General features: G+C 42.1%; 1 protein-coding gene across 4 annotated transcripts; it reads right to left on the bottom strand.

Annotated features, from left to right (window-relative positions):
- Nucleotides 1–2,474: 2,474 nt before the first annotated feature.
- On the bottom strand, nucleotides 2,475–20,765 carry CEP85 (centrosomal protein 85). 4 transcript variants are annotated; one of them, XM_081921461.1, is made up of 13 exons: nucleotides 20,622–20,762; nucleotides 18,488–18,569; nucleotides 14,872–15,554; nucleotides 13,775–13,908; nucleotides 13,260–13,377; nucleotides 12,877–13,062; nucleotides 10,061–10,213; nucleotides 9,672–9,826; nucleotides 8,221–8,338; nucleotides 5,783–5,833; nucleotides 5,587–5,694; nucleotides 4,842–5,067; nucleotides 2,475–3,646 (listed from the first exon to the last, which is right to left on the bottom strand). In XM_081921461.1, exons 2-13 carry the CDS (start codon nucleotides 18,540–18,542, stop codon nucleotides 3,483–3,485), a joined length of 2,151 nt encoding a protein of 716 aa, XP_081777587.1. In that variant the 5' UTR covers nucleotides 18,543–18,569; nucleotides 20,622–20,762; the 3' UTR covers nucleotides 2,475–3,482. The 4 variants fall into 4 exon arrangements, with proteins under 4 accessions (XP_081777587.1, XP_081777590.1, XP_081777589.1 ...); XM_081921464.1 differs by lacking the exon at nucleotides 10,061–10,213 and having other exon boundaries at nucleotides 20,622–20,765; XM_081921463.1 differs by lacking the exons at nucleotides 18,488–18,569; nucleotides 20,622–20,762 and adding an exon at nucleotides 15,782–15,841.
- Nucleotides 20,766–20,856: the final 91 nt, after the last annotated feature.

Here is a 20,856-nt window from a genome sequence, read left to right as displayed (position 1 = left end):
GCATGTGATCGCGGAGGCCAATGGGGTCTACAGCCGCGGGCATGCGGGGCGGATAGTCTGCGATCCGGCCGCCAGGCGATGCTTTGGAGGCGGGTCGCTCGTTGTCCCCGTGCATTAGGTTGGGAGTCGCTTTCCTTCAGGAGGCGCGGAGCCTCAGCCCAGAGGCTCTCAGGAGGAGTGTGTGTCTCTCTAGATCTTTCACGATCCACTTGCAGCTGGTCCTGGAAGTCTTGCTCGCGGACTTGCTCTCGAGGAAAGAACGCGCAGCCTGAGGTTTACCACCATCGACCGTGCATTGTGGACAGCAACTCAGGGATGAAGTTGAAAATACCGACCAGGACTTTCTACTAAAGTATAGTTTATGGTCCATGAACTACATTGTATCGGTCCTTTATCAGTAAGGAACAAACGTTTAATTGGTTTAAAAGGCTCGACTTAAAAAGCTTCCCCAGTTAATCAAGGAAGAATGAACTCTACAAGCAGGGATAAAAGAGCTCATAAAAATTCCAGCTGGCAAATTCCAGCCATCGTGGAAAGAGACACACCCTGTTTTGAGAAAGAGAACACCTTTTATGATGCATAAAATATGGCAACAAGTTTGCCTCGGAATTCATACACATATTAGTATTTACTCAGCTAATAATTTGTTTTCTCTGTAATACTACCTCTGCATACATAACAACTCTAGCACTGCCAGCATGTACATTTCTGTACACCCACACAGATTGAGCAACAAAATAACACCTGAAGTTATTTCATTGTGTTAGCATTACCTAGACCAGCAAGCGTGGCCACCAGGCAGGGATGATGGAAGGTGTACTTTCAGTAACACCTGGAGGGCCAAAGGTTCCTCACAGAGAAAATGGTATGAGTACAATAAATTAGTGCCAAATTGGATTAGTCTATTACTCATGAAATGGGAGGGTAGCAAGGCAGGGTGAAGGCCAAGCGTGGCGGAGGTTATACTCAAAGCAGTCCAGGATAAAGGCACTTTTTTAAAAAGCAGAAACTCCACTTTATTTTGTAACCAAAATACTAAGTACCAAGTAGCCTGTCAAAGTAAGCTTTCTTTAGGTAAAAAATCAAAATCTGTGACTCAGATATTTTAAAATTATAACCAAGATTTTTCTTTCCGGTAAACCTGTTGTATAATAATAATAATGTTTTCTTCCTTTGGTATTTTGCAGTGAGTTTGCCATGACAACAAAGCAACTATCCCTTCACTGGCTGGAGTCACACAACTCCCACTTCATTAGGAAATTGGCAGGGGTAGCAGTTGCCAGTGGGCAGAATGTCATGTAAATGCCACATTACCATTAACTGTCAGAAATTCAGCACTTTCATTATTTTCTGTTGGTTAAGGCTCTTTGGTGTAGCAGCCTAGCATCAAGAAAACTATATTCTTGTCCCAATACACAACTTTGGATGTTCCAGCCTTTCATGCTGATAACAGATTCCAACCTGGTACAGTAATACCTCCGTGAACGTCTGCCTCGTCCAACGTCCACTTTGGCGAACGTCTGCAGCAAACCCAGAAGTACCAGAACGGGTTACTTCCAGGTTTGCCACTTGCGCATGTGCAAAAATGCAGATGCGGCGCTTTGCCTTGCGTCCTTTTCAGCTAGCGGCTGGGGCTCCGGAATGGATCCTGGTAGCAAAACAAGGTATGACTGTACTTGATCAATCCATTCACTAACCTAAAAATCCATTTTTTCAGCAGGCTTAAAATGATTCCTCCTGGAAAGAAGTTATAGCCGCAATAAACTATGAACAAAATATTCAATTTCAACATCATCTGTTCTCAAAAACAAACAGATATTGGCGTTTGAGATGGGTCGTTTGTGCCCATCTTTCTGCAGGTTCAATACACCCTTTTCAATCTACCCTTTTCACACTGAAGCCTAGATAGATGGTTACCAAGTTCCTCACTTTCTACTTCACAATGCTCTCTCCTCCTCGCTCATATACATCTTTATTACTAGTTTACTCAGTTCTTTATGAATGATTTAATGCACCTCAGATGGACTCAGAGAGATGTAACCCACCACTTTAGATGAGATAGGAACTCAAGATGAGATGAGATTTGTTGCAAGAGGCAACAAATGCTCTTTGTTAAGTTTGCAGTTAACTGCTTGTTAAGTTGGCAATTCCATGTGTATTCATAAACCTTAGAACAAGTACATGCATTGCACCAAGAGCATAACACATCTGGGCTACATGACTGAACATTCTTCCATATTATAAAGTTCCCATCTGTGAAAAGAAAGAGGCGTAGGTTTCTTGCCAAGATCTTAAATGTTCTAATTGGAGGTGTGACGTTTTATTTTGAAACATGAGGGGCATTCAAAAACTCTTCCTCTACCTACATTCCATAACTTGTACAGATCAGTTTAGTCATAATAACTAACCAGTGAAGGATCTCAATATTTTTGCTCAAGTCAGATCCACATGATAGATGGAAAGAATCCAAATGCTGCAATACAGTCACACACCTATAAGAATGCAGCTGATCTCAGACAGTTTATTTCTAGGAATTAAGGCACACGAGTATGAAAATCCACACTTTGGAATATATAGTATTTGCGTAAAGAACAGAGACATACAAAAACAGTTTAAAAGGTGCATTTGAATGGGAACATTTTAACCCATTAAAACAGGCACTGTGAAAGGCCATTTTACTGATGTAGGTTATAGCCCCCCTGCCCCAGTTAGACATTTGTAGAACTAATAAAGGCTTTTAAGACCAGACTCCTTGGTAGCAGCTGTACTTATAAGGCTTTTGAGGGTAAATGCATCAAGGCTTTTTAGAACTCCCAACATTGTACTCCTGCTTCTTTGGGGCTCCTTTCTAAACCAGAACAGTTCAGAGTACTGAATAATTTCAGAACATCTTTATCGAGACCAATTTATATGTTTCTACACATATGCTGACATAGTGGCTCCTCAGTCTTGTGCATGGCATGTCCATGATTGCACTAATATTTTTTTGCATAAGCTGCAGTACACAGTAGCCAGAGTGATTCCTATGACTATGGTATCTAGAAAAAGTGCTGCTGCAAAAATCACAGAAATGATTGTCAGCTGTAACCATGTACTACTCCATTCACATACTTCCTCATGAAATTGCAGGCTACAAGCTGAAGAGTGGGTGCATTTACTGGCATGTGATTGCAAGCAGGAACTAGCCCTGGAACTGCAATTATGTCACTGCTGAGAACTCACAGTTGGAAGGACCAGCTATTTGGTAGCCTGCCCAAAATCTTAACCAATTGCAAATAAAAAGGAAGTGTGTGACAAACACAGACATTTTCTTCAAAGAACCTTCCTGGCAAGAGAAACACTTTGATTTCTTGGTGCAGGAAACACGCTCCACCTGGCATCAAATAGGAAGTATAATATATTGAAGGAGCTTTGGAAAATCCCACCCTATAGCAGCTTTCATGGATGTGGAATCTTAGTCCTTGGGTCCCATCAATTTGCCTTCATTGCGTGATACAGTTATCTCCCATATCCTGTGCATATCTGTCAGAAATAGCAGTCCGTAAATCTTCAATCTCTTTGCGCAATTGTTTTACATCCTCCAGCTTCTTCGCTATCATGCCCGGTTTCTGTAAGTCATCCTTTTCTTTAACTGAACAGTGCACAGCTGTGATATTGGAGAACAAAGTTATAGATGAGTGAGGTAATATTCAGGGACTGCAGATATCCCATTTAAGGCTAGAAACAGATTTATTCCCCCCCCTTTAAAGCACATTCTAGTTCTCACTATTATTAATACACATTTGGGTATGTCTCCAAATGGTTAAGAAAGTATACTGAGAAGTGTTGAATGTCAATGGTCTAGTGATTCTGAAACGGTATTTCAAGTGAAGCAAACATAACTGAATAATTTTGATGACAGCAAAACAATTTATAAGATACCCTCAGCATAAAACCCCAAGCTGCCAAAATGGGAGCACCATGACACACTTTTCCTACAGACTTTCCTACAGACTTTTCCTAGTGCCCCCCAATACTCTCCATAACCTTTGTCATTAGGAGGCAAGGGTGGAGGAAGTGAGCTACCCTCTCCTGCATTTCTTTTTTCAGTTCCATAGGCTTTTCAAGGCTTCAAGCAGCACCCGAGCAGCTAAAGAGGGGGGGCTCAGGAGAGAAATTAGGGTGCTGGAGTCAGGAGGGAGAGAGGAGTGCCAGGAAGAGCATGTGGGTGCACGCACCACATGTAAAATGGATCCTCTTGAAATTGCATATAACGTTTTTTCAGTTCCTCATAGATCATATGTTCATTTAATGAGTCATAAGATTCATGGATCCAGTGTTTTCCAGCACTGACATGGTGCAAACACATGGCTTATGGATCATCATTTTTTTTCCCAAGAGATCCCGTTAAAGTCACCATTGTGTGTAATGATTAAAATCTGTGATTTGTATTCATATTTTAGCAGTGTTGGCAAGTGGCTGGATGTAATTTTTACGGAATAGGCTACCAATGTAACCTTTATTTTGAATATGCTTTTTGAGAGCTCTGTGTAAAATCAAGCAAATTCATGAGACTGTATCAGTTCTACTGGATCTCAGTTTTACATAGAAAAAGCAAGGAATTTGTGTGTGCTCCTCTGTCCATTGTGGGAGCAGAATGACCCAGGGGATTGAGGAGAGACATGGCTATGACCACAGACCTATCTCAAAACGCCAAATATGCCCACAGACCTAGAAAGCGTTGGCAACCCTTGTCCTATCAACAGGCAACCAATAAAACAGGAGAAGCGTTACATCTTCAGAATCCCAAAGAAAGAATATTCCTTTACTACTAGCTGCTGAAAAAACTCAGTTTTACTTACTGCAAATCCCCAACAATAAAGACAAGTTGGGATCCTTTCCTTGAGCCCTTTGCGTTACAACGCTATAGACAGACTGCAGGTCCTGCAGGCAGCTGGCTAGCTCTCTATGCAGCTCTTGAATAAGGTGGGCTGTTTCATCAGACAGTAGCTGACCCGGCTCAATCTGCCGGAGGTGCTCCTGAAGAGTCAGATTTTTTTCCATCAGTTCCTGGTTCTGTACAGAAAGCTAAAAAGGAATGGGGAAGAGAAGCTGGAGCATTAGAGAAGATCTCTATCACCCCCTAGTGTGAGACTGCAATTCTACAGTATGTCTTCTATTTTGGAAACCTTCAGATTGGCAGCAGCACCCACTTTCTAATGTCGTTATAATATATCAGTGGTCACTGTGTGATATCAATTCTAACCATAATTACTGGGGAGGTGGGAATAAAAGAGATACTAGATCCTGAGCTACTTGATATTATGCTTTTGTAACCAAAAGCCGCCGCAAGCTACAAATTGCTGTACAGCCCTAGGAGCACCAAAAACACTAAACACTATTGCTATATGGGTATAACAAACCAAAGGGAAGGAGGATTCAAATAAGGCTACAAATCTGAGAAGTAAAACACAGACTTATTAGGCAATCAAGGTGCTCTACAGCAAAAAAGGGAGGGAGGGAGGGACTAGGAATGGAGATCCTACTACATAGTTGTTTGGCTGGTTAATCTGTTTAACAGATGCCAATATTTAAAAGGGAGACTACCTCTTTCACTGCTATGCGCAGTTGTTGCATTACATTCTCCTGCCTCAGTGCTTCCACTTTGAGAGCTTGACCTGTGTCTTCCTCCTGAGCAATCCGATTCTCTAGATCCTGGAATACAAGAACAAACAAGTTCTGATTATCCTGTTGATGATTTGGATACATGAACCATATATCCAACCCTTCAATTTGAACTCACCTTTACTTCTGAAGATAACCGATTCATCTTCTTCTTCTGATTATCCACAATCTGAAAAAGATGAAAACCTTCCCATGTATTTATTAGCACCCTTAGATGTACTCTTAGCAAAATAATAAAAACTGAACATTTATTGCTTTAACAAATGCATTTATGAGCACTGCAATACTGTGTATGACCCCATATTTGCAATTAGAGAGATTACATTCTGATCTTACTCTCAACCCCAAATCGTTTGTGGACTCTTCAGAAGAGATTATTCGTCCTGAAATATAACTATTCACAGCAATACACCACTAATTAAGGACCACACTTGCAGGAAGTACTAGATTGTTGAGCTTAAGATCTTCATGATTTAAATTCTTCCCTCTTCAGATGTTTATCTGTAACTGTGGTTCCTTGCGTGGTCATCTGTGCAGTCACATACAAGTTCTGCGCTAGGGTTGGGCAATATATTGTCTTATATCAATATAAAGAGCAAATTGTGATAACCACTTTTTGAAAAAAATATCTGGCAATATATCGTAAATTGTGTGTGCGCTTGTGTGCAATAGTCAAAAAGCACAACACTGCAAAACTCAGGAAGCCGATGCTTCTTCCTGTCCTGTGCAGCCATTACTATTGGTAACTCTGCCTCGGATGCTCTTCTGTGCCTCCTGTAGCAGCAGCAGCAGCCTGATGCAAAAATCGCTTTTTGAGAAATTGTGTGTGAACTGCAGGGTAACTCTGCCTTAGCTCTCCGTCTCCCCTGCCTGCCTCCTCAACAGCAGGCAAAAATCATCCTTGGAGGTATCATGTGTGCGAGTGAGTGTGCAGCCTAACGTCGCCTGACTGCTGTCTCCTGAGCAGGTGGAGCTCAACAGCCTGCAAGTGGGAATATCCTTAGAGACGCCAGTCTCTTGCTGGTAGGTGGCTTAGGTAGAAGGCATGGCTTCTGAAATCTGGAGCCCCTTTCCTCCTCCTGTTCTCACATAAAAATATAAACTGGGGTAATAGTAAAAAAGAAAAAGAAAAACACGCTGCTCTGGCCACTTCCCTCTTTTCCCCATCTGCATGTGCTTCTTGTTGGTTTGTGTGTATGCTCAATTGTCTCTGTCTCTCCCTCATTATGCTCATTTTCTCCTCCAGACCCGCTCCCTACCCTAGAACTCTTCTCAATTCTCCTCTTGCCCCTTTGGTTTCTCACAAATTTGTTCTTACTAATAACAAATTAATATATTAACATTAATATATTCTCCAGAAATTTGTAATGTTAAAGTTGAAGCACGCTATCATTGAGGAAATCTTCATATAATTAAATGCATCAAATTTTCCTTGCAAAAATATTTATGTTTGTTTAATAATTTTTTATTTTGTAAAATTTTATACATTCTTTCTGGTTTGGCCTGGTTTATAAAAGAAATGGAAATTCCCCTGGCATTAAAAATATAAATTTTGTTTAGCAATTTTTTGTTCTGTTAAAATTTATCCATTCCATTGTTTCTATTTTGGCCTGGTTTAGAAAAGAAAATTAACAAACAATCAAACAACTGTGTTGTGAGATGCACACATTCAACTAAGACTCAATAGTGAAATATATTTGAATATCTAAAGGTGTGACTGTGATTGTTTTTTTTTCTTGTTTAGTAATGTAATCAATTTTTCAGGAAACATTATCTCGCCATACCTTTGATATCTATGCTACTGAATTACTTCTACAGCTTTAATTTTAGAGAAAATGTGCTAATTAAACATTATCTGTACAGTAGTACTATAACATAACAGTTTTAACAACGTGTTAAAGGTAAGTAAAAATTTATCAGTTTTAGAGTTAGACCCGTACATAGTACCAGTTGTCAGGACATTACCACATTCACCTCTATGTAGTTCCAGCCTTATTTCAAACATCGTGATATATCAAAATATTGCGATGTTTTGCTGGTGATATTGTGATATTGAAAACCAGATATCGCCCAGTCCTATTCTGTGCCTGCATGAAACAATTTTTGGAGCTTTCTAGAACTAAACAATAACAATTTTGATGGGAAGCCTGCTCCCAACCCTCACAGTGCATATCCTGGAGACATGGCTCCTGCCTTCCTGCTCAGTTCCTAACATACTGTTGCAAGAAGTACTCAAGTGACTGCAGGTCCTAATGGCATTTGCAGTGATGAAGAAGGGTGCAAGCACACAATGACGCCTCAGTGAATGACAATCCAAGCTGTTTTGTTATTCTTTTGTTATCTCTGTGCAGTTTCACAAATAGGAGAATAGCAAGGTTGCTTACCCAGAGGTAGGGCTGTGATGTTAATCACTGAGCTTGGCACAACCTATCTAAAAGAGATGTCTATCTTAGCAAATACAGAACCCATATGTGGGACTGCACAAAGAATATGATCCAATTGTCAGAGAACATGAGATCAACAATAACCACCACTTCCCCACTGGGAGTAGGTTACCTTCCTAAGGAGATCACATTCATTTTGCAGAGAATCTTTTTCTTGTTTCTCTTTCTTCAACTCCTGGGCAGTGTCATCTGCTGCTGAATTCTTCCCACGCTGCATTTTATCTTGTAAACTAAGAAATAAGATGCCAATGCTAAATGGAATGACCTCAACAAGTTCACCCCTTGAAGATGGATTTCATAATACTCAATCTGAACTACAGCCACCCCTTGATCCCATATTGACAAAGTAGAAATCCTACTCTGCTCCAAAAGCATACATTTTAAGTAACAAAAAACACATTTTAAAGACATTCTTAAGTCACATTTGTGTTAAGGAGACAAGGCCACATTTTTCTGTGAAAGAACAAAAAAGCCAAACTGTCTTGTAGCTCTTCCCTACCCCTCATCCAACATGGGAAGAAATTGACAGCCTTACATAATCAGCATGGCAAGTTCCCTAAACCTGTTCACCCTGCCTTCACTGGATCCCAGGAGAGGCAGCAGGCCTTGGAGCCTGCTCCAACTGGACTGGACTGTCAACTCCCCAAATACAAGGCATTGTGGGAAGAATTCTGATTATTTATGTTTTTATATTGTTTATTGTAATTGTGATTCACATTGGGAGGATTTGTATCCCTAGAGACAGAATATAAACAGCTACAATTTTTTTTAAAAAAAGATATCCCAAGCAAGGACACTCAGTTGATGAGACAAACGCTGGGGATGGGGAACAGATTCATGGGCAGGAGGAAGGACTGTGTCCCCCCACCCCCACAGTAAACTCCCTTTACTGTTAATCATTCAAAACACACCCCTCTTCCACACAACTGGGTAGTTTAAACAAAATGGATCTGCCTCCATCACATGCTACTAATGTTTTAAAAGCAGCCCAAAATCCAGTGCCAAATTATCTCCTCTTGATTCTGAAGCCAGAATGTTTACCACAATTTGAAAGACAAAACTGATATGACACACTTTTAATAGCAAGCTCACTACGTGCCTATAGCCAACTATTTTATTTATTTATCTATCTATTGTATTTATATACTGCCTTTATGCCAAGGCACCCAAGGCAGCTCCTGTAGTGTCTGCTCCTCCATTGTCCATTTTTCTCTCTCAAGCATCACGCTAACTCCAGAGTCCACTCTTTGCCCCCAAGCTCCGTTACTCACTTTTATAGTTTTAAAAACTGAATGTTGTGCATCTACACAGCAAGCTGAACACGATCTCTTTCCCACTTGACCGCTACTCAAGTTTACTCTTCTACAGCTATTCCCACCTCTTGCCCCCACCCTCATTCCCAAGGCTTGTACTATCATATTGTCTCTCACTGCATCCCTGATAGAAATGCATTATAGGGAAGTTCCACCACAAGCACGATACAATATAAGACTTTGAGACCACACCAAATAACATTCTCTTATTTCGTTCTGTTTCTTCACTCACAGTTCCCAAGAGCATTACCTGCGCATGGTAGAAAGCAGTTCCATTTCTTTGTGTTTCTGCATTTCTAGGTGCAGCTCCTTCTCTCTACAATTGGCACGAACATCTGCAAGCTCTTTCTCAAGAGTGGTCACTGATTCCTGCAGAGCTGTAGTTGCCTGCTGAGATTCTTTTAACTAGAAAGTAGAGAGAGAGAGAGAACACTTCAGAACCAACAGAATTCTTTCCTAGCAGTTTTTCTTTCACGCAAAGCATATGTCTCCCACATCTTCTTACAGTTCCAAGCAATTTGAATAGATCAGAATATTTCACTTCCTGAAAACAGATTGCCATTCCAGCCAGCCATGCACACTCAGTTAGATGCAAAGACCTGGCACAAGTGCAGCTGTATCCAGGAGATACCAATATACCTGATGGTGGAGTTTCTTATGATCTTCCAACATTGGAAGGTCAGCAACGTAACGCTCCAGTGTCTCAATTCTCTGCTGTTTCTCACGGTTCTGCTCAAATTCTTTTTGGCACTTCTTTTTCAGGTGCTCAATGTGTTTATCTCTTGCCTTTACCTGCACAAACAAAGAACAAAAGTAGGGGCGTTCTTAGAGGACTGTTTTTCACTCATTGAGTGAGTGCATGTATCAGCTTTGAGGGGCAAACAGTATTTTAACCTACAAGCAACAAATAAAATATACATTAGAGACTTCATTCAAGCAGAGTACTTCAAGACAGAATGGGCCATCACACAGGCTAATCTCACTCCAGGCTACACAAAAGCAGCAACATGATGTCAGGTGATAAGTTGTGTCAGGTAAGTAAAAAAAATATTCTCCTTAAGACGTGCTGATGAAGAATGCAACACATTTTACATGCAGAGCACAGTTAAAGCTTCATATTGAAAAACCGTAGGATTTGGATGCTCAGAGAAACCCAGTCCAGTACTGGTGCCACCGTTTTGGAAAAATCTTGATGTGCTCAGCTTTCTGCCCATTGCATTTCATTATGTAGAATCTTCAACGCTGATGTGGGGTTTTGGTGGAGAGGAATTCTGATGCCCCAGAGAGCAAAATTGTTTAACATGTTTATTTTATTTATATTTAGTAAATAAACTTTGAATTTGCTAAGCTTGCCTAATAAATGTATTGCAATTAGCATTCATTCATTGTTACTAATGAAACAGTACTACAGTGGTACCTCAGGTTAAGTACTTAATTCGTTCCAGAGGTCCGTACATAACCTCAAGCTGTTCTTAACTTGAAGCACCACTTTAGCTAATGGGGCCTCCTGCTGCTGCTGCGCCGCCGCTGCAAAATTTCTGTTCTCATCCTGAAGCAAAGTTCTTAACCCGAGGTAATATTTATGGGTTAGCAGAGTCTGTAACCTGAAGGGTATGTAACCTGAAGGGTATGTAACCCGAGGTACCACTGTATTTCTAACTCACATTACTGATCTTCAACACAGAAACCAATTTCCAAAAGCAATGCTACACGATGCAAGATCAGCAAGCAAGAACTGTATCAAGACTCCAGGTTTAGATGTCAGAAGAGCCAAGTACTAGGTTTTCTTTGCTCCAGAGTCAATCCTTCAATATAAACACAAGTGCAAGAAGCTGTTGTACTCTTGCCTCAACTCCAAAATGCATGAGGGGGAGGATTCTGTATACCAACATTCCTTGCATATTTTGTGATAGTTTATTCTTACTACCTGCAATGTCCATAATCAGAAGCAAAACACTCTGCATATACCATGTGCCCATGTACTGTTTTCCTTTTGTAACCAAGTACAGTGGTGCCCCGCAAGACGAATGCCTCGCAAGACGAAAAACCCGCAAGATGAAAGGGTTTTTCGGTTTTTGCGACGCTTCGCTAGACGATTTTCCCTATGGGCTTGCATCGCAAGACGAAAGCCCATAGGGAAATCTCGGGGACCTTTTTTTAAATGCTGGCGGTGGGAAGCAAAGCCTTTTCCCCCCCTCCGGACTTCAGAAGAGGTCCAGGAAGGCCGGCGGGGGCGAAAGGCTTTGCTCCCCACCGCCAGCATTTTAAAAGCGGTCTGGGATAGCAGGGAAGCGCTTCCCGCTATCCCGGACGGCTTTTGAAGGCAGGCAGGGGGGGGCAAAGACTTTTGCCCCCCGCCGGCCTTGGGAAGAGGTCCTGGACATCTTCCGAAGGCAGGCGGGGGGCAAAAGTCTTTGCTCCCCCCTGCCTGCCTTTCCGGGAGAGCGGGAAGGCAGCGCTGCCTTTTCCGCTCTCCCGGAAAGGCAGGCAGGGGGGAGCAAAGACTTTTGCCCCCCGCCCGCCTTCGGAAGAAGTCCAGGACCTCTTCCCAAGGCGGGCGGCAAAAGTCTTTGCCCCCCCTGCCTGCCTAACCGGGGGCTTTTAAATCGCCCCGGGACTGTCCGGGGCGATTTAAAAGCCCCCGGACGGCTTTTGAAGCCTCCCCCCGCCACCCGACATCGGGACGATGCCCCGAAGCCGGGCGGCGGGGGGAGGCTTTCCCGCCCCGCCGCCTGGCATCGGGGCATCGTCCCGATGCCGGGCGGCGGGGCAGGAACGCCTCCCCCCGCCGCCCGGCTTCGGGGCATCGTCCCGATGCCGGGCGGCGGGGCGGGAAAGCCTCCCCCCGCCGCCCGGCTTCGGGGCAGGAACGCCTCCCCCCGCCGCCCGGCTTCGGGGCATCGTCCCGATGCTGGGCGGCGGGGCGAGAAAGCCTCCCCCCGCCGCCCGGCTTCGGGGCATCGTCCCGAAGCCGGGCGGCGGGGCGGGAAAGCCTCCCCCCGCCACCCGGCTTCGGAACGATGTCCCAAAACCGGGCGGCGGGGCCGCGAAGCCTGGGCGCGCTGGCAACTCTCCGCAAGGAGCGCTCCCGCTGCTTGCGGAGAGGTCCGCGAAGCCTGTCCTGGACCTCTTCTGAAGGCAGGCGGGGGGCAAAAGTCTTTGTCCCCCCTGCCTGCCTTCCCAGGGGCTTTTAAATCGCCCCGGACAGCGGAGAAGTCCTCCGCTGTCCCGGGCGATTTTAAAATGCCGCCTGCCAGAAGAGGTCGGGGGAAGGCGGTTTCCATAGGAACGCATTAATTGATTTTCAATGCATTCCTATGGAAAACCATGCATCGCAAGACGAAAAACTCGCAAGACGAAGAGACTTGCGGAACGAATTAATTTCGTCTTGCGAGGCACCACTGTATCTTAGTGGAAATCAGGAGATACCTATTGTATTAATAGAAACAGCTCACCCTTTCATCTTGTTTCTTCAGCTCCACTGTATGCTTCTGTATAGTCTCCTTATGGGCCTCCTGGATCTGTTTTACACTTGCTTCTAAAGCAGCCAGTTTCCTCTCCAATTCAATCTTTTCCTTAGTAAGAGATTCTGTTTTTTCAGTAAACTGAGCTCGTAAGAATATGTTTTCCCGCTGCATTTCCTGCAAAAAAAGACCAATGGTACGGTGGAAACTGTCAGATCCAGAGCTTCAGAAGGTCCTGAAATGGTAGATGACTAGTATGGCCTTTCCCTAATCCAACCTTCTTCACCCAAGCATTATTTCTGTAGCTCTTACTTCAGAAAAATGAAGGAAATTAAATCTTCAAACCATACCAACCATGAATTGATGGTGCTTACCTGCATTCTGAGCATATACAAGTCCCCATAAGCAGCAGGATGGCTCAGGAGGGCATTGTGGACTTGCAGCTCACTTTCTCGCACTTTCTGCTCCAGCTGTGAAATGTGTTGCCTTTGCCTTCAAAAAAGGAATAACCCCAACACACATATTTATATTTGCAAAGTCAGATATTCAGAAAACAAGAAGTTTTCATGTAGGATGGACTTTATACAAGATTTTAAATGGCATTTACCAATGCCTGCTTAAGCAAAGGTGGGGGAGGGAGAGTAATGGAAAGGGAAAAGGGAACTGGGGATGAGGCTACCTTCCATTGTCATCCCTCAATTTAAACAATAAATATGTGTTGTGTGAAAGTGAGACAAAACATGAGCCCAGGTTTGAATATAACACTAAACCAAATCACAGCTTAGTGTGACAACTTAAATGCTTAGTGTTACATGTTAATTACATGCTAACTGAGTGACAGTCTCAGACTTGATAGTTGGAAATCTAAAAGATTATTTCCATTTCCTACCTGTCAATGAGGATTTCTTTCTCCCTGAGCAGGTTCTCATTTGAATTTACAATACCAACCCACTGGGCTGGATCAACAGTGTGCAGTGAAGTACTGCTTCCCAAGGGATGGTAGCAAGGAGCTTTGTTTTGCAGCTGGAATCATGAGGGTCAGACAGAAATAAGGCATTAGGTTCAGCTCAGACACAACTTTTAAGAGGCTATTCGTTTCCATACACCAATACATAGAAGACTCATCTTACACCCAGCTATTCCAGACACACATCAAAACACTATGAAAAAAATAGCTCCATAAAGAACTGCACTCAATAATTTTAGATCACTCTGTGTGTTACAGAGGAATGATACACTGGACCAACCATGAAAGTTCCCTTTCTGCAGGGAATGGAGGGGATTTGCTCTAAGTCACTAAACAACGATGGTTTCATCTCACTAGAAGAGTGTGGATTTTTTGACAAAGTTTTCAAAAAGGCAAAATGAATCACAGTCATTTTGCTAACTGTTACTTGTCTGCAATTTTTTCCATACACAGTCAAAAAGAACTCATGATTTATAGCAACAACATTTGGAAAAACAAGGCTGGAATATGCACTTTGGAGAAGCCCTAAACACCTTAAAAACCAGATACAACAAATACAGAACTTCTCCCTATGCATACCCATGGGCTGCCCATTTTTTCAGGAACTTCTCCTTTAAAAATGGCACAGTGCCACCTCTCCCTGTAAACTAAAGCACCACATAGACAATACTAATGATTATCAATTCCACCCTCATTAATCGTTAGTCAAGGAAGCATATTACCTTGTACTCTTTCACCAGACAAATCAATACAACTGCAATGGTTACTGACAACTGTATATTTTATTTCTATTAAACCACTATCATAGAAATTAAAGCAGAAAACAATTTAGAGGAGAAAGACTCACACTTAAATAGAAAGTGGAAACATATATATTTCAGAAAAATAAACATGCAATGGAATAACTCTGTTTATATGCAACTGTGAATAAGGGCTAAAAGTGCTATTCAATTTTATACTCTTGTTGTGTCCACACACTCTCTTAAACTAAAGCAGATTGTTTCAAAAAGACCTTCTACCTGAATCTGCTCCATTTGCAGGCGAACACGGTCCAAGTGCTGATTCCAGGCACTAAGCGCACAATTCTCATGCTGATGTAGTGTGCAAGTTTCCTGCTTCCACAGCTGAGACTGAGCAGCTGTTGGGCTGGGGTACATAGTAGCAGGATTAAGCCTCAAGGGTACCTGCTTTTCACAGACTCTGTTGGTTTCTGTTGCTGGTTTAACATCTAGCAGCACTTTGCATGGGTCTTTTTCTAGGCCAGTAACAGCAGTATCTGAATTACACATTTGAAGCTGGGACCAAGGACCAGCAGACTGCTTATCCAGAAGAGGAGATTGGTTAAACGTGAGTTCAGCAGCCAATCTAATGGGTTTCTGAGCACATTCCACATTTGTTTGGTCAGGAGCAAGGAAAGAGGATTGGTTACAGCCATTTTCCACTGAAGTTTGATAAAGATGAACAGGGTTCCTGTGAAACATCTGGGAGTGCCTCAGAGTATCAGGATCATGGTTGGACATCAGCCCTCCTGTGCTACTTGAAGAGACTGGCAGAGAGGAAGTCAGGGTGGTCCGAAGTATGCTTGATTCACCCACTGAACAAGAAGACCTATCTAGCATGGAAGGCATGACATGAGCTGTAGGGATGGCCACTTGGGTTTTGATGGGCTGAAATGAAGAACCGTCACTGGAACTGCAGAATGCTGGGAAAAGAAAAACAACTGGTAGATTAGGCTCAAAACATTACACTTTAGAGAAGTGTAGCTTATCTGTACACTACGCGGCTAGGCACCTCACACATTGCAGCAGAGCTACTACAGTATATGATAAAAAGGAAAAGCCATTTTCTTATAAACAATAGCTATATTTCCTAGCTTATTTACATCAGCCTCTGGACACAATTCAAATGTGAATATGCAACCAGACTAACTTTCATTTGATCAAATGAGATCTTAAAAGAAAAGTGGAACTTTCTAGCTGCTCATAAAAACATATTGAAGTGTGGCTTTATAAAATGCTAACACTTACTCAGGACAGAGGAGCTGAGCTTTTGATTACGTTCCAACCCACAGCACTGCAATTCTCATTTGCTGCCGGACACGTCAAGTGAAGTTGGCGACTACCCTAAAGCAGCAGTAGATTGGAACACCTCCTAGAAAAGTGAAGCAATTGCTGCCCTGTTTGGCATTAGCTTCCCCCCAAAATAAGCTTTGATTCTCCCCAACAGCTGTACAGAATAAGGCTGTACGAATGCTGAAAATACTGACGCAGAAGTACCAGAACTGACTAGATGGAAGTGTGAAGTTATTCTTAGCAACTCTCAGGTTTCAATACAGGAAAAACAACAACAGTTCAACCAAACAGCAAGGCACCATACTGACTAACAGTGTTTATTCATCTCCATATTCTTGGGTACCTTTGCATGAATTTAAGTCAAGTTAAAAGTATGTCTCTCTGGGATACAGCTTCTTTCCTGTTGATCTCATATTGCCACATGTTTGCAATACCCAAATGCTGCTATGAAGGGGAATGCAGGGCCCTAGTTTGATTATCACAGGATTGATGCTATGCATGGCATGGCTAAGCATCTACTGACAGGATGCCAATATGAAATATGTCAGAAGAATTGGTCAGCTGATAACTCCTCCAAGAACTGAAGTTTGATTATGCAAGAGCTAGACACATTTCAAAAACAGGAGGGCAACACAGTGTTGCTTAGTATTTATTAAGCCAATCATACGAAGATGTGATGGCTATATACTAATCAGAATACTGGCACTAGGAAACAAATTCTATTAAGAGCAGAACAGAGCATGACTGCATGTATGCGATCCCACATTAGATTTCTAGAATTTCTTATTTGCAGAATGCAGAAGTGCTGGGAAAGTTATTTAAGACACCCTGGAAAACTAAAAGCACACATGCTGTCTCTTAAATTAGGGGCATCTGGATGTGCCCAGAGAATATTTGCATAGGAAAATTCACCTCTCAGCTAAGCCACTCACCTTGGTGGCCTACTTCGCACATGGCATTTACCCATCAAGGGTGTAGAATGGTGTTGGGAGGCAATGCACATATGCAGGCTATGCAACATCTCCATAAGAACTCCTTATGAGAGATGAAAAGAGGGAAGTAGACTAGGGGCACAGCTACAGATGTGGATGACAGGGAAAGAGAAGGCACCCACAGTAGCCAGGAAAAGATGGAGCAAGTCATATCCTTTCTCCCACCTGAACACCCCCAGGCACCTCATGAACAAGTGCTTGCTCTCCTTACCGGGACACTGGTTAACAGGTCTTTAGTTCAGTGCCAGCAATTTGGATCTTGAAGTGGTGAGGCAAGTGCTTGCTTCCTTACCAAGGGAGTCTGAGTACCAAGGGAGTCTGAGTTTGTAGGATGCAGTTACAGCTGGACACTCTGAAATGTATTTAGGGTGTAGTCTACCTTCTAAACCAAGGAGACAACTTCATATAATGCAAAAAAGAAATGGACACTGTATGTGTGACAGGGTACCAACAAATTACTTTTCAATTGATGCGTATATAAACAGCAAAATAGATGTTTCATTAACATCACACATAGCATGCACTAAGCAAATGCCTTCCCCCACATCCCATACTAATGTATATCTGTGTAGGGAAAGTTTTATATGCAAAGTTGCCCACTGCTAAGATAAGCTAAAGGGCATATCAAGTTTCCTTATACGGTACACAGTCACATCATGGATAATTTTTCTACAGTCAGAAGTCCCCAAAGCCATTAGCTCTGTAACCAACTGTAACCTTTGAAATTTCCTAAAATGGAAACAAATTTCAATTCAAAGGAACTTAAAAGACCATGTGCAGCAAGAAGCTGATCTGTTTCCTGGTTGACAAAGTCTCAGAATAGGGAGATAAAAAGACAACCAGACTGTGGAGGCCTATTTATTTATTTTCAAAATATGGATCCATTCTTCAGCTAATATACTCAGAGCAGGAAAAAACAACTTATTAAAATAGAATAAAATAATATATTAATAAAACAGAGAGTGGAGGCAAAACCAGCAATTAATATCAGCCAGTTTATAGCCTGCAAGTCCTGGACAACAGAGAACACATGTCACCAGAAGAAAAAAACAAAAACAAATTTGGTGCCAGGATAATTTTCTAGGAAAAATTCTTCAAATGGAGGTTATCACCAGTTGCCTAGCCTCTCAAGGTAGGAGTAGTACTCAGAGAAATTAACATTAAATACTCTGGAAATTAACATTAAATATCAGACAGACATCTGTAGGATAAAGCAATCCTTCAACGAGTCAGATCACACATATTTAGGGTTTTACAGGCAACAGCCAGCACTTTGAATTATGTTCAGAAAACAGGCTACTAGCAAGTGGAGTGGTTTTAAAAATGGCAACATCTGATCCTTGCAGCCAATCCAAGGCAGTTTCTGAACAGTCTTCAAGTGAGTCCCACATACAACACACTGCAACAGTCCAATAGTCAGGACTGAACTTCAGTTTATTGGTCCTCATTCAGTTCATTACCAATCCTAAATACAGATTCAGTTCTGCCACTGTCTCATCTGAAAAAGTGTGCAATAATATGAGAAGGAACAGTAACCCGGAATGTATTGGAACTTAAAAATGGAAACTTACCATCAGTTCTGTTCGAGGAGGAGGTCTCAGTTAGAGTGTCCCCAAAGGCAGCCATGCTTGGAACTATGACCAAAGTATCTATCTGGAATTTAAGATAAATACCAAATTTACAAGACTGTATCTAGCCAATCACTCTTCTAATCTTACATAAAGCTTTATATCTAAAAGAATTCCTAAACCAAGTATAAGGAACACATCCTATTCTACAACCTATAGACAGATCTCCAGAGTATATTCTCATTCTCTTGTGTATGGTATAAAGATATCACTGTATAAAGGTATACAGACAAACAGGCAGGCTCTGGAAAAAAATTCAATGGTAATATGCTATGAAGAGAGAAAGGGTGTAAGATCAGGCTTAATTCTTGTATGTTGAGTTAGTCACACTCCCTCCCCCACTTCACCCTTCTAAGGTATTATGTATTGTAATATATATATATATATATATATATATATATATATATATATGCTGTAAGTCACTTGCAGACCTTCAGGTGACAAGTGACTAAGTCTAATAAATGAATGAATACATAACACAATCCTTTTAATTCTGATTCAATGGCTAGAATACACACCTAATGGCTTTCACATTCATTTCCAACATTCAATAGCGGCAAGAGTTCAACAGTTCTCTGTGGGGCATATTCATGCAAAATCTGGAGCAATGCCTTTGAGCCTCTCTCATACGACTTGTGTCATGTGTGATATATAGAAGATCATCCATATTTTTGCCAAAACATGTTTTATTTTCACATTTTAAAAGCACATGTATAATATTTTTATCCTGTTCCCTGACCTGGGAAGTTAAAAAAAAAAACCTTTGCATTACCAATGCTGCGCATGTTTATTTGAAAGTCCTGTTAAATTTCATAGGACCTAATCCCAAATGTGTGAATAGGATTACAGCCATTGTGCATATTAAGAAGGTAGGAGTCATGTAGCACACTTAAATTGCCTGTCACCTAATGCACCTGCCAAAATTAAGTTCTGGGTTTGCCAAAATAAAGAATGCCACATTTCTTTTTATCTCTGCTCTTTACCTGAGCAGAAACTTGTGGTTTCATTTGAAGTGTGTAGGAAAGATTGTTTTTTTCAAAGAAATGGGGACAGCAGCCATTTTTTCCTTCTCCATCCTTAAACCCCAAGTGTGTAAGCAAGTATCTCAGCATCTGTGAGGGACTCAGCTTGTAATCTCCATTTTAGACATTAACTACAAGCAGATCTTAAAGTGAACATCCAGAGTAGTTACCCCTATTTTGTGTAACATCCTGCCCAATCAACATTTCTATAGAATGGCATTTTGGTTGGACGCAATAAAGGCATTACCCAACCGCAGCCTCTAAATATATATTGCTTCTAATTGCGGCTGCAATGCTACATGTTTGGAACGTACCTGGAAATAAGTCCTACTGCACTCAGCTGGACTCACGTCTTCAGTGCAAACGCCAAGAAATGCACCTTAAGGCATAGGTTCCCTGTACTGTGGTCTGTGGCCCACCAGTGGCCTACAAGCTTCGTTCATGTAGTCCGAGGCATGTCCACATTAAATATTCATTTCGATTTTCAATTGTATTTTTATTGCTTCTATTTCTTGCATTATATTACAATTTGAGTTCTATGGAATGCAAATTGCAACACAATAAAATACAATATAAAACAAAAGAATGAATAAAAATACAACTAAAAAGCATTCAACATCTAGCAGAGCACATTGCAATTACTACAATGGGCAGAAGAATCATTAAGTGGTCTATCCATTTTGATGGAGTTCACTTTCAGGTAAGCCTGGTTTTAAGTTTCTAGCCCATGACTTATTTAGAATCCTCTCAATCCGCATCATGTGTACATGAAGAGCATCTTTCCTTCAAAGAGCCACCAAGGTGGGGGGGAGAGAAATCCAGCAATGGTGTTTTAGGGGGGAGTTATGAGTGTATTTTAAGGCTAAATAGTGCCTATCTGAGGGCACAGAAGGACACCCATCTCCTCACTACCTCTCCCTCCACCCCGGTTTCGGGTAAAGCCGTGGTTGTTTATACCGAAGAACATACAGTATTTCAGGGCTTCTGAGCGGCGAATTAAATGGGGTCAGGGCTAAACCCACAAAGAGGAAAGTTATTTATTATTATTATTTTACCTCTAGCGTACAAATGACGGGTCCGCGAACAAAGGTCCCTTTGAGCGAGTGCTGAGGTAAAACACATCCGTTCACAACTCGGATAAGAGCAGACGACGACGAAATCTCCCCAGACAACTCCGGGAAAGCGGAGCCTTAGACCTCCCGCCGCTCACTGCGCACGCGCAACGACCGTTGAACGCGGGTGACAAGAAAAAGGCTCACGACGCTCCACCTTCTCCATTGTTGCTACGCC

The sequence above is a fragment of the Podarcis melisellensis genome, assembly GCF_964234715.1.
Source record: "Podarcis melisellensis genome assembly, chromosome: 8".
Taxonomy (NCBI): Eukaryota; Metazoa; Chordata; class Lepidosauria; order Squamata; family Lacertidae; genus Podarcis; species Podarcis melisellensis.
Note: the sequence above shows the minus strand (reverse complement) of the source record. Positions and strands in the feature narration are given on the sequence as shown.

Excerpts from the sequence above, each read along its gene's own strand:
- CEP85 (XM_081921461.1), bottom strand. The coding sequence starts at position 18,542 with ATGGCTGCCTTTGGGGACACTCTAACTGAGACCTCCTCCTCGAACAGA. Across the intron at positions 10,214-12,876 it reads TGAAGAAACAAGATGAAAGG|GTAAAGGCAAGAGATAAACA; the intron begins GTGAGCTGTTTC and ends TTGTTTGTGCAG. Across the intron at positions 8,339-9,671 it reads CTGCTTTCTACCATGCGCAG|TTTACAAGATAAAATGCAGC; the intron begins GTAATGCTCTTG and ends CTTATTTCTTAG.